We start from the raw sequence: 14,692 nt of genomic DNA on the forward strand, positions 1-14,692 counted from the left end.
GTGAAAGAAAACTTCTCAATTAGTTGGACTTCTCCTGACTAATGCTGCACGGTACCCAAGACGAGGCTTTGAAGTAAGCGCAAGTGGAAAAGTAAATCTGACATCACAACAGCCTGGATTGCTTTAAAGTTTGCAAAAAAATTAGACTTAACCTACTGTCCTGCCCCACACACCAAACGCAACGCGGTCTCCGAATTCAGACTGAAGTAATGGAGATCGGGACCTTGCGATGAACCATATCCCCCCCCGTGTCTCTGTCGCAGCTCTTCAACCTCCAACCAACTGTAAAAAACAGCTACAAAACAGTGCAGCCTCTCAGAAGTGTTTATGCAAACAAACACCAAGCATGGCTATTTGTATGACTTGGCACCAGCGTTTGGTTAACCACCCACAAGCATTTGCAGATGGGACATTTTCCAGGGGGCCACAAGCGCGGTGAGAAAGGAGCGAGGGAGAGGAAGAGAGAAGGGGTCACGGAGGAGAGGATAACTGCGGAACGACAGAAGATTTAGAACCACACAAGATGTTGCAGATGTCGTAGTCTGCACAGATCATGATGAAGGGTTATAATTACTGAGACACTAATGTAATACTGGACTTATTTGTCCCCACAGTTTACTGGCAAGTTGAATGGAATTGCTATGTGTGTGTGTGTGTGTGTGTGTGTGTGTGTGTGTGTGTGTGTGTGTGTGTGTGTGTGTTTTGAACATCGTTTACAAGTTGCCATACTCTGAACATTGCATGCCTACATGCACTATTAAAAAAGGGAAATTCTGTCATCATTTATGCACCTTCATGTTGTTCCAACCTCGTAGGATTTACGTTTTGTAGGATCTGCTGATCTTGCTGACCTCAAATTTTTGAAAAGTAAAGTATAAAAGTTTAGGGTCAGCAAGATAAAAAAAAATAATAATAATAATACTTATATTCAGCAAGGATGCATTATTTGATCAAAAGTGACAGACATAGTGCTATAAAATATTTCTATTTATTTTCTTTTATTTATTATTTTAATTTTCTAATGATCAAAGAATTCTGAAAGAAAATCTAGTAATACTTCAGTTTAGGGACCAGTTCTCACTATTAACTAGTTGCTTTTTAGCATGTATATTACTAGCTTATTGACTTGTTTATTAGTACTTATAAAGCACATATTAATGCCTTATTCTGCATGATTATTTTATGCATATTTCAGATCCCTTAATTCTACTCCATACATAAACATAACAACTACCTTACTAACTATTTCTAAGCAGCAAATTAGGAGTTTATTGAGGCAGAAGTCATAATGTGTGACTGAAAAACTTCTTCAAAAATATTAAGCAGCGCAATTGTTTTCAACACTGACAATAATGTTTCTAGAGCACCAAATCAGCATATTAGAATGATTTCTGAGAATGTGACACCGGAGTAATTTAGCTTTGTCACCACAGGAATAAAATAAAATAAAATAAAATAAAATTTATTTAGTTGTATCTTTGTCCCCCCCAAGTAAATGATGACAGAATTTTCATTCTTGGCACTAGAGCCTTACACAACATATATTTAATCTACAGCATATGAAGATAACATATATACTTCTGCACATACGTGGATATGCAGCAGATTCAACAAATTCACTAGAGGGCCTTTTTTGAAACACACAGAGACACTGACTGAATCATCCAAAGATCTGCCCGTTAAATCTCAGTGAAACAAGTTACAAATCCCTGACAGCACAGAAACACTGATTAAATTACACTGGGGCATTTAAAGCTGCCAGCTAAACAGTCTCTGTTCACACAAACTCAACAAAACAGTGAAGAACAAACCATAATGTACATCAAAATCCACAATGCACGTCGGCACTGGGCAGCGTGCCGACATATAGCGCCATTGTGCTACAGGCGTCCTGAGTTTGAATCCAGCTCAAGGACCTTTCCCCATCCTGCACCCTTCTCACTCTCCCACGCTATGATCTGTCCTATTATAATAAAAGCTAAAAGGCCAAAAGAAAAAAAAAACATAATGCACCAACACATTCATCCATGTTGTGTCATATGTTGCAGAGTTAACAAAATATAATAACGTAAGGTTTTAAATATTGTTAATTTAAATAAATAAAAGTACATTTTAGCATGCTTAAAAACACTTAATATATACTTTTAAATATATATTTTATAAGAATTGAATGTGATTTTTTTCAGACACTTATGTGCATGTTAACTGCAATTAAATGAAAATGTATTACAGATAAAATTTATAATAAATGCAACTTAAGAGTGTTTTTTGACCCACTTAAATAGGACCTTTTTTTGTTACCTTTTTTTTTTTTTTTTTTTTTTTTTTTTTTGGGCAAAGTGAAACATAGATTGACAGCATAGATTGACACCTTAAATAGGACTTAAGTACATCTTTATATGCAATTTCAGAATTACTCCTATTGTTTACTTCTATTACAACCTATATGGTTATAATTGTAGTACCAATCATTTATTAATTCATTTATTATCCAAAATATTTTATTATTTTTTCCTCTTATAGTACAACATAGGAAGAGAAATAGAAATAAGGAGATTGGGACAAGACACATATCAGATTCGAACCCTGGTCCCCGTGAGCCAACAGCTCATATACAGACAGCACAGCATGTGCTGTTGGCAAGTGTTCTACCATCTGCAGTTATAATTTAAATTTGAAATTTAGTACATTTAAAATATAGTGTATATCAAATATAATGTATATCAATTAACACACTATGGTTCAATTATAGGAAAGTAATTTTACATGTGCTTTATAATATTAGTCAACAAAGTAAAACATTAATTTGATATAATTTTTATAAAGTGCACAATTTAAAAGTGTTTTTACTATAAGTGTGTTAAGAAAGTGTCATTAAAGTGTAAATACTCTCTAAGTACACTTCCATGGCTTTTAAGGGCACGTCTTTTTCGCAAGGATATTAATTAAAACATTAATGTAATATACTTCCGAAAAAATAACTTGGTGGTTTAGGCATATGCACCATCTTTTAAAACAATGTATCTAATCAGCAAACAGTATGCGTAATTAATCATTTACAGAAACTGGAGCAATTATATGATTTCAGACTTTACATTGAGGAACAGACATCGAAGCGATTCCTACTTCATTGCATGAAAAGCAAAGCTTTTATTAACATAGCTAGATTGATAACTTTATTACCTCTCTAGTAGACAAAGATAATTGAAGAATAAAGTCTTCCTGGCTCTGGTCAATTTATCCATCTACTTAGATGAAGTTTGTTTTGGATTTTGCTGGGCACTGTTATGGCCACATCCATTATAATTTGAGGGTTTCTCATTAGAATATTTATTACTTTCTTTTCAATTTTTGGATAATTTAGCAGTGTTAATACCTGGCCAGAAATGAAGCGAGGAGAGACAGTGAGCAATAATTCAGGATCTCGTATGTCTGGGATTCATCTGAATATATCAGGAATATCAGACTTGTTTAATGAGATATCACTCTGCTTCGATCCTGAGTGTCCCCTCCCCTTCGCTCTGCCCCTCTCTGAGCAGTACCTTATTATTATTTCATAAAAAAGCTCTGATCTGTCTTATGAAAAAGCAGAAAAGCTTTGTGAAATTCATTAAAGCAGCCTGAGAAATGTATTAAATGAGAAGGTGAAGCTGGCTGTTGGTTTAACCTTTCTGCTGTGAGGCTTTGAGCCTCCGTAATCCCTATGCAAGGCTAACAGAGGCCCAGACACACACACACACACACACACACAAATGTAAACGAACAGACCATCCAAATTCCCTCGTCACAGAGAATGCTATAATTCAAAGTTTGGAAAACAGAAAATCATCTTTCTATCCATCTATCCATTGCAGACCAAACACATTCCAACAGGAATGGATGTGATGGTATCATAACTCTCAAGATCCTGAAAGCAGTAAGAGTCATAGGGACGAAAAGTGATAGGTGTGTAGGATTGGTCATTGTGCTCTACCTCTTCAATTAAGGTTGATTTAACTTACGACCCCCCCTCCACCCCTCAGTACTGATCATCAGGCGCTGCTCCACATGCATTATGGATGAGGCTGCCCATATGCACTTGGGCTATCATGCGTGCCCTTGCACAAGGCTTTAGAGAAACTACAGTAAACTATCGTGTAGGATATTTTGACCTTCCTCTCAACTGGTTCCTCTTTCGCTAATTGTACTCTTGTAACAGGAGAAGTTTGTGGGATGATCACTGATCTGTAACATACTAAGATGGGGATGTGAGAATGATGCATTTCAGTTGCAGTGTGTGACTACTGCTTTTTGGAAATCCTAAATAATCAGACATTTGTTTTTTTTTTGTTTTTTTGTTTGTTTGTTTTTATTCCTAATTTACAAGGTAATGTATATGAGAAACCCAGGATAGTTGTCAGTTGGGCTACATCGAACTCAAATACACACATTTTCTCTAATAGTGGTTTTGTACTCTATACTGGTACTCAAACATAAAGAAACCTTTTAAATTATTTAGAATAAGTTTTTTTTTTTTTTTTTTCATCCTCAGGGAAAAAATTCAATATCCTGTTTTTAATACTGTAGCTCCAGGATAAACACAACAAAAGTAGTTTACATTAAAATATATGTGACCCTTGACCACAAAACCAGTCTTAAGTAGCACGGGTATATTTGTAGCAATAGCCAAAAATACATTGTATGGGTCAAAATGATAGATTTTTCTTTTATGCCAAAAATCATTAGGATGTTAAGTAAAGATCATGTTCCATGAAGATATTTTGTACATTTCCTACCATAAATATATCAAAACTTAAATTCTGATTAGTAATATGCATTGCTAAGAACTTCATCTGGGCAACTTTAAAGGCAATTTTAACAATAATTTGATTTTTTTTTTTTTTTTGCACCCTCAGTTTCCAGGTTTTCCAGTTGTATCTCGATTGTCCTATCCTAACAACTCATACATCACTGAAAAGCTTATTTATTCAGCTTTCAGATGATGTATAAATCTCAATTAAAAAAAAAAAAAAAAAAAAAAAAAGAAGATCCTTATAATTAGTTTTGTGGTCAAGGGTCACATATAATGAACATACTTTTAAAACAAAATGTTAAACTGTATTCTAAGTGTATTCTTTATAATTGCCAGTAAGGAAAAGCTGTCACAATTTTTTTGGGTCAAGTTTTTGTGATTAAATGTTAATGTATTTATTAATGTACTTATTATCATACTTTTTTAGGTAAATAGCTTGGACATTTCAAAGCATTAACCTATAGATTTTAGATTTTTGCTGTTTTTTGCAAACATGCAATTTACCCCTCAAAAAATGTAATGTCAGGTGACATTGTGAGAACCTATTCATACAGAGCGACAACATGCAAATAATCTGACATCCAATAAAAACAGTACTCTGAAAAAATAATGTATATACCATTTCACAGCAGTATCTCATCTGACTATCAGTTATTAGTAAGTAAAAGAACTGTAAAGGAATAAAGGTTAAAGAGATCACTCAAAATTAAAGTTCTCGCATCATTTACCCTCATGTCTTTCCAAAGTTGTATGACTTTCTGTCATCATGGAACATAAAATAAAATAAATGTGTCTGTGTTTCTATATATTTTATTTTATTTTTATTATTATTGTTATTTTTTTAAATCTGTCCATACAGTGGAATTCAGTGTTCACCAAAAATGTTTGGTTATCACCGTTGTCAAAAATATATAATATTTTGTGTTTTGCAGAAGAAATATGAAGTCATACAGGTTTGAAACAACATGAGTTGGTACACAACGACAGTACATTTTTAGCTTTTATTTTTAGGTGAAGAATAATTTAATTGACAGTTCATCTCCTTCATGAGAAGAAAACATAGACTTTCTGTAAAAATGTTCACTTTTATACTTCTGTTTTCCAAATGCTCGACACAGAACGTGTTAAGACTGCGGTAACTTGGACTGAACGTGGCACTTGATGGGCCTGCACTCTCCCGTCATCACAGCAGCTTCATCAGGGCCGTTCACTTACTCGCAGCTCTCTGGCGCCTCTCGAAGAGTGAGCTGGTAATCGCAAAGAGATCATCGTGGACAAGGTTCTCATTTTTTTTAAACAAGGTCATTGAACTATTCCTCTCATATTATCCCTGAAAATGATAAAATGAGAGGTGATCGTCGAGATTGCTAAGCTTTTGGAAGTGACCGTGAGTGCAGTAACTGCTGCGCGTGAGGGATGATGATGCGCGTGCACATTGGGTTCTTTTATGTTTGATATTCCACAGTTAATTAAATTAGTATTTCACAAGTTGATGATACTAGCTAATTTGTCTTCATTGTTAGGACTATATGTCTACATAGGGTTGAAATCAAGTCAAACTTTCTTTAACTGATAAACAAGCATGATTAAAAATGTCTTTATGAAAATCTAAAATGCTAAAAAGCTTTTAGCGATCTGATGACTTGCTCAGAATAAAAACAATAGGCTAGAAGTCATGTCCCCACCATGTTAGAAAAACAAACGTGTATGCCTCTGTGTGAAAGAGAAAGTAAAGGGAGTCTTCTAATTATATTGTCTAAAACATTTAATAAAACTGCATGTATTACCCTTTATCCAGACTTACTCCGCGTGAGGGAGCGTTATTTCTACCATCCCTTTCAAGTACGCATCCTTCAATTAGAATGCTGTTCCCGTCGCCTCCCACTACTGCCGTATAATTAGACTTGAGAGATTCAGCTAATTTCTCTCTCTCTCTCTCTCTCTCTCTCTCTCTCTCTCTCTCTCTCGGTTCCATTCTGATCGTCTAATTTCACCTCAAAGGCATATTTTCACGGTGTAACTCGCTGGTTAAACAAGGCCATATCCATTTGTTAATTGATGCAATTACGCATTTCTCGTAATGGTCGCGTAGGTCCCGAGATACGCATCAATCAGTTTTCTGTTGACCTGCCAGAGGTTCTCTTCACGTCTGCCGGGACTGGCCCTCTCTCTAATAGAGAGAGATGGAAACATCATCGCAATTAACATCAGGTCGGACCTCTGATCGGTCAGACAGATGCGAGCAAGGGTCCTACAGATCCAACCTCAGTTCATTTGCTCATCAGCGGGATAGTGTCTGATATGTCATAATAATAATAGAGGAATCGAGAACATCATCTTATCTAGGAAAAAAACAGATAAATATATTGTTAAATAGTATATAGAGAGAAAAGTAAATTACAGTTATGATTACATTTTGAATGGTGATATATTATCTGCATGCTTTATGAACTTGAAATTATTGTACATTAAAAAAATGTTGACAGGGATATTAAGAAGAGCACAGATATCTAACAGGTAATATATATATACAGACTATTATAAAAAAAAAAAAAAAAAAAAAAAAAAAAAAAAAAAAAAAACTTAAAAACTTGAAGAACGATTTATTGTTTAGATTTATTCTATCGCTTACAGCAAACCCAGTAATACTTTTTTCGCTCTAAGTCTCGGAATACACTAATGTTTAAAAAGAAAAGGAAAAAAAAACACAGAGGGGACAGGGGTGTGCAAAACACACCTCAAGAAAAGCGCGAAGCATGACGTGATTGGCAAAGACATCATTCTATCCTCGCCGTCCCGGGATTAGAATGACGTCACACTGATACCCGTGCATGGATGAATTCTAAAGAACTATAGAGGCACAAATAATAGCACAACCACAAGTTCATATCTTGCAAGTCTTACGTTATCCTTTAAGCTTTCTACAGCTGTTTAACAACAATATTTTTGTACTTGATGAAGCTTAACTGTAATTTCTCATTTCCTTAAGGGGATTATCTATACATATAAAACTAGGGCTGGCGTAAACATCCTCAGTGCTTCCCAGTTAAGTGCAGTCATCTATTATTGAGCGAAAGGCCGAGTGTGGAAATGTGTGTAAGACGGTGGATTTGAAGTAGATTTGGTTTCAATCGATCAGCAGGAGAAGAATATTGCTTATGGTAACAAAAGAAGCAGCTATGTCTTTCTCTCAGTTTGGATATCCTTACAATGCAACTTCTCAGGTAAGCATGAAAATTAGATCTTTTTCTCATGTAGATATTTAACGAGCGCGCACACCATAGGGTGTTTTTTCCACATTCTGTCACAATCTCTGGACTTCAGGAACTAACACTACTAGGTAGCAGCAGATTGTTCTGTCACTAAGTCCTAAAGTAAAGTTAGGCGATATCGTGGGGTTTGTCAATATTTATAGTAATGGGTTATTTGAATTATAAATGACCTCACGTGTTGTTGTAAACGTGTAAATTACCTTTACGGTGTAATTGTTCAGAGTCAGAGCGAGACTCCTCCCTTTGCCGGTAGCCTTTGCCGTCTGTGTGTATAAACTAATTATACATTTACAGATAACGGATAGATAATTTTGACAACATAACTTACAAACAATTATAGGTTTACTTTAACGGAAAAAGATAGCTATATTGTTGAAAGAAGCCGCGCTTGCTGCTGGTTAACTTTGTTACACTGACGCAAAACTTAGAAAGTTTTGCTTTCAGCTTTGTGAAGGAAAACAACTGTTTGTTTGTTTTTTTACACCGAACATAAAATCAGCTGACAAGAAATAAGGCTCGCCTATTTTTAAAAGTATGTGTTTACGGGTATTTTCACAATAACTAAGTATAATTAAAAAGTACACTAGTTATCTTTATGAATAAAACGCATGAATGAGAATAAAAGGTGTTTCAAGCGAGTTCAGTTCTATACAAAGCTTCTTAACTTCACCTTACCTTAATTTTCTGTTTTACTAAGGAAACTGTGCGCATGCTTTGTAACGCAAATATAAAATGACATGTCTATCCACAATTTTCTTCATGCAGTTTTTCGTGTCGGCAAACCCCAGTACGACTTGCTGCGATTCGATTTCCAGGTCGGTGACGGAAGGATCGAGCGCGTCTCAGACTGCAGCCTCCTTCTGCTGTCCTTCCTATGAGAACCGGCTGTTGGCGAGCACACGGACCGAGCTCAACGCCGCGCTCGGGATGTACGGCTCTCCCTACGCAGCAGCAGCGGCCGCAGCCGGTCAGAACTACGCCAATTACTTTCCGTACAGCGCCGACCCCTCTGCTATCTACTCCAGCCTGGTACGTGTAGCCCTTTCATCAGATATAGCGCGGGTCCTCCGTTCAATCGATTGACTCATTCAAGTCACGGCTTGTTATTGATTATTTTGGCTTAGTAAGAGGACCATGCTGTCTAGCTGTCGGGTGTAATAACTTTGAATAATCAGAGGAAATAAAACAGAGAATGAAGCGACATTGTCGTCAGCTTACTGTTAAAAGGGCCTACTTGATTTAATTTGGAATAAATATACAGCAATGCATGCGTATAATTTATCACGTAAGTGAGAAAAGTTGTAACTTAGGGACTGTAAGGAGATAAAGTGCTGTTTTTATTGTAAATAATAAATGTCCTTAGCTCAGTGCCAGTAATATATGACAGATATCACATATTCAAGTTTAAAGTGTTTTATTATTATTATTATTCTTTATTTCTAGAACCCACAATATGAAATCAAAGAGGGGTCAGGTAGTCTTCACAGCAGTATAACCCAACCCGCCGCCTACTATCCATATGACCACTCACTGGGCCAGTACCAGTATGACAGGTGAGATCTACACCTGTCACACCTCTAATATGATAGTATATTAATGCTTCAAATACAAATTCTGTTAACTATTTTAAAGATGTCATATTTTAATTTGATTCAGGTATGGGACAGTTGATTTTAATGGGTCAACCCGGAGAAAAAATGCCACGCGGGAGACCACAAGCACTCTTAAAACATGGCTTTATGAACATCGGAAGAACCCGTATCCGACAAAGGGTGAGAAGATCATGCTGGCCATTATCACCAAAATGACTCTCACGCAAGTGTCTACCTGGTTTGCCAATGCTAGAAGGAGACTAAAAAAAGAGAACAAGATGACCTGGTCCCCCAAAAATAAAGCGGGCGATGACAGGAAGGAAGACCTCAATAAGAGCGACCCAGACAGTATTACCAAAGGTACCTCATAACGCTTCTCAGCTAAACTTAAATTTAAAAAAAGTATTAGACTTGTTAGTTGTTTGTAAATGCATGTGAATGCCCACTTAGTATCTCTCACTGCTCTTGCACAGACTCCAAAGACAGTAAGGATGAGCGGGACCTGCAGTTCAGTGACCTGGATGACATAGAAGACGAGGACTGTGACAAGCTGGACAGTGACTGTGAGAAATCAGGTCAGGATGACCTCTCGACTTCCTCCCCTCCAAAGAGAGACTGTAACCCTGACCTCCCTCTCCACTCGAACTTCCCATCTTTTCCCTGTGGTCTAAAGAGTTTGGGCACTCTGAACCCTGACTACCTGGATCCTCTGGGCTCCAAAACACAGCAGCAACAGCCCTCACCTCAGTCCACCTCTATCAACACTGTGGCACTCTCTCACTTTGAGTCATCGGAGAAGCCCCGGATCTGGTCGTTGGCACGTACGGCCGCCGCAGGGGTTGTATTAGGCACGCAGCATGGTGGGGATGTACGGACTGGGCCTGTGGACTGTCAGATGCAGGGAGTCAGGTTGCCAACAGTCGGAGGAGTGCAGTGTGGGGAGCTGAAGGGCCTTCAGGACCCTACCAGCCTCAGCAATACAGAAAGCCTTTACCAAGAAGGACTGCAGGGGATACATAAGGCATACAGTACGGGGAGCTACAAGACCCTACAACTTCACTCTTCATCCTATCCTGGACTGACAGAATCCTGCCAGTATTCCTCAATGGAAGGTACAGCCTTTCTGTGTTTACAGAGCTAAATAACAGGACTAAGTTACAAACATAAAATTTTAAAGGTTAAGTTATCAGCTGTTTGTCATTCTAAATGCAAGTCAACATCTGGTGTAATATTTTAATTATTCTAAATATATATATTTTTTCTAAATACAACACTTGCATTTGTTTGAGTACTGTTTGTGTAGTTTACCGACAGTTATGATGTCTTGTGTTGGTGTATTACAGGCTTTACAAGTGCGGGAAAGACAGAGACAGAATCCAGTGAGCTCAATGACACGTGTCCAACAATCCAGGATGCCAAAACCACTGCATTCAGACCTGTTATGAAGAGGTGAGGCAGGTGAGCATAAGTGAATATGCACACACACACACACACACACACACACATTAACAAATATATGGTTGCCCAGAAGAGTTGCCCAGAACATGTAAGGTTTAACTATAAGGTTTTTCTAAAAAATAAAAAGAAAGAAATCCAATCATGTAGGATTACATAATATCTGTCACCCACAGTCTGCATTCAAGTAATGCCATTACACATCTTTGATAACAGTAAACATTTGTGCTGTGCAGCCATCAGCTGAACTGATGAACATCATTGGATTGCTTTGGCTATTTCAGTTATATTGCAAAACTAAAAAAACAAAAACAAAAACAAAACAGCAATGTCTCTTTCCATTTAGTATCTGTTTGTGTGTTTGATATGAGGCAATGAGGTATACATGTCCTCTGTGTTTTGTAATTCTGTGTCACAAGGATTTCATCACATTGTATTACCTGTCATTTTCACCAAGCCTAATTTTCACAATATCGCCTCATTCTCATACAATTCCCTTCTTCCTCTGAATTAGGACTGTGGAAATGCCAATAAACACGGGGACATTTTTATGATCTACATTATGCACTATGGAACGGAGTCAATGAAGAACTATAAGCCCATGGCAGCAGACACTTGAAATAGTAGCGCGATGAATATGTGTGCTCTTTCTGGAACTGTGAAAACTGGAGGCAGCCATAATTTTGCACAATATGATTTGATGGTGTCAATAACTTTATGCAATGTTTTGTGTATGTTTGGGAATAAATTGTGGTTTCTTATGTTTGCATTGGCAATCGTAGTTTAGTAATTCTATTTATCTATTTATTGTTTGATTATCCATCTGCTTTATTTATCTGTTACCATGTGTCCTCTCAAGGTTTTGTTGTGTGTTACATTTATTTCTCTGTGGTCATGTGCTTAACGTTATGTGATTTACTTTTTTGGAAGCTGGTGTAAAATTTACAGTCAGTCTTTTTACTTTTATTTACCTATTAACAATAAATGAGGTGCGATACTGTGCTCCTGAGGAGTGTGCTATGTTTATATCAAGAAACTGTGAATAAATGTCATGTTGTTATTTATAAAATATTTTCTAAGAACTCATTTTCTCATTTTTGTTTAATGATTTCTGTTTATGAATTAATCAGATAGCTTTGCACATTTCAGTTTATCCTCTTGACTCCATGCCTAAAGCCTGGACATTGCTGGAAGGTCATAAATTCAGACGCGGACGTGAATGGACTCAGCAAGGGTGTGAAGAAAGGGTACATCAGTTCCACATTGTCATTATTTAATCGGAATTGGCATCAAACACTTTGTTACTGTTCAGGCTCAGAGAGAGGCAGGAATTGGTTATGAATGCAGCTTTGTCTCCACCGCGAGCGAGCAGGTTCATCATCATCCACTTCTGAGTTAACAACGAGGTCACGCGGGAGCATCCATACCATGAAACGCGCATCAAGTGTTTTGATGTTGATCAGTCAATTGCTCGAGCTAGCATCCCTGGGGATCTTTAAGCACCCAATTAAACTTGGAAAGCAATAGCTGGGCTGTTTCAAAACTACAGAGAAAAACATTTTTCGTTTATTTAGAGTGTTAGACTGTTTCCCTATAAAAGAGACAAATGACTCGATATGCTTAATATCATATTAAACTGATGAAAAAAATAAGCAAAAGATACTCACACTTACACGCTACTAAATCGTGTGTCAAGATTGATTGCGCGTAGTTGCTTTAGTGAAAAAAACAATACATCTCTATTCTTCAAACTTTTTTGTCTGAGAAAAACGCGTTTACGCAAATGAGAAGAATAAAAACTAGACTGAAGTGATGACCTACTGGTCAGGGTCCAGCAAATTATGCCGTCGAAAGAAACATTATTTCAGGACGGATTGAAAGATTAAGGCATGTAATAAGAGTATTAGGTCTATTCAAATACGCTGTGGTCAATTTGTGGTCGACTGAAAAGGGGTCGAGCATACAGTCGATGTCACTTGTTTGTGGCGCAATTTAGGTTGACAAAGATGGTCATGATCGCAATAAATAATAATATGCGTTAATACGAGTTTACATAGATCTTATGTCAACAAAAGATATAGCCATAATACCATATAGTTAATAATAAACCAGTCCATAAATGTTTACATTTTACTCAATAATAATAATAATTGTCAAATACGCCATAATAAACGCTTGCATTTCATTCATTGTAAGAGTACATTTTTAGGGATTTTTAATGTTGTAGAATAGATTTGTTTCTGAAAAACGCAGACATATATATATATACACACACACACACATATATATATATATATATATATAAGAGGCCTGACACCACGCAGGTGGCATGCTTTGCCTCTTAGTCCAATATTTTTGTTATATTAAAGGTCAACGGACTATCATTTGGATTATCCCTCAGGATCTCCACTTCCAAGCAATCTGTCCAACAGGCGAGATCTATTTCTACAAATCTCCCTAAATATAATCTCTCAAAATCATATTCTGAATACTGTTTTGATTAAAAAGAAAAAAAAAACAAGGAGTGAGACTGGCATGATGGAGAAACTTGAATTCGAAACCGTTGTGTAACGCTTGCTGTCCCACATATGATCAATCATTTGAACGCAACACGAATTCACACGAGACTTCAATTAAAAAAAAAAGGGTAAATTATACACTCTTTCTCTCTGTATAAAGCTGATTTCGAATTGACAAGTGCCACACAGCTTGTGCACCGGCCGCATAAAGACGTTTGCCGTGTGTTAAATATTTAAAGCAAAGGTAATTAAAATGGGAGCTGTAAAGAAGAGCTGCCAAACATTATTGAAGGTAATGATGCATGTGCAATGGGATTAGTGCGGTAGCGCTATACCTGAGGGAGCCGGCAATAATAGCATGGATTCCTGCCACAAAGCATCAGGCTCATACTGCAACTAATAGATCAATTAAGAGCCTGTCTTACAACAGGTTTACACCATATTAAATCTAGACCAACGAGGGCAGAATAAGTCCAAGATGTGCTTTCCCGTTAAAATGGGGACAGTGGAAATATGTCCTGTATGTCCTACAATGTGTTATTCCCCTCAAAGAACTGCATCCCGGATTCTGTGGGTACGTGGCTGTTGTTCAGACTGTGCATTAGTCTAATGGATGGGTGCATGGGGACACATGCTATGCATTATGCAGAGTGCATTGAATGTAAATGGCATTACAATAATGGTCCATAGTGAAAACGCCGAATACACCAAACATTTAAGTTGTTTATGATGATTACAGTTTTATCTGATAGATAGATAGATAGATAGATAGATAGATAGATAGATACTTGAATAAACACAAAGCAGTGCTATGGCTATAGTCATGTCATCTCACTGTGCTAGTGTGCTGGTTTAATTACGGGCTGTTGTAGCGATAGCGGCCTAATCCAACACAGATTTCCGCTAATCTCCAGTAATAAAGACGCAAGAAATAAACACCACCGCGTGACGGATAAACAAAAAAGATGAAGGACTAGGCCATCAAGTGTCATTTTTAACGAGGCACTAAATATGGTCACTTGAACCGTGAAGAAGAAATGTGTTTGGGTAAGGTTTTGCTTA

General features: G+C 37.0%; 1 protein-coding gene across 1 annotated transcript; it reads left to right on the top strand.

Moving 5' to 3' along the window:
• Positions 1–7,599: 7,599 nt before the first annotated feature.
• Positions 7,600–12,107, top strand: irx6a (iroquois homeobox 6a). The gene is made up of 7 exons (XM_051115557.1): positions 7,600–8,016; positions 8,830–9,093; positions 9,508–9,617; positions 9,721–10,016; positions 10,130–10,768; positions 11,000–11,114; positions 11,626–12,107. Exons 1-6 carry the CDS (start codon positions 7,951–7,953, stop codon positions 11,107–11,109), a joined length of 1,485 nt encoding a protein of 494 aa, XP_050971514.1. The 5' UTR covers positions 7,600–7,950; the 3' UTR covers positions 11,110–11,114; positions 11,626–12,107.
• The last annotated feature ends 2,585 nt before the right edge of the window (positions 12,108–14,692 follow it).

The sequence above is a fragment of the Labeo rohita genome, chromosome 7, assembly GCF_022985175.1.
Source record: "Labeo rohita strain BAU-BD-2019 chromosome 7, IGBB_LRoh.1.0, whole genome shotgun sequence".
Lineage (NCBI taxonomy): Eukaryota > Metazoa > Chordata > Actinopteri > Cypriniformes > Cyprinidae > Labeo > Labeo rohita.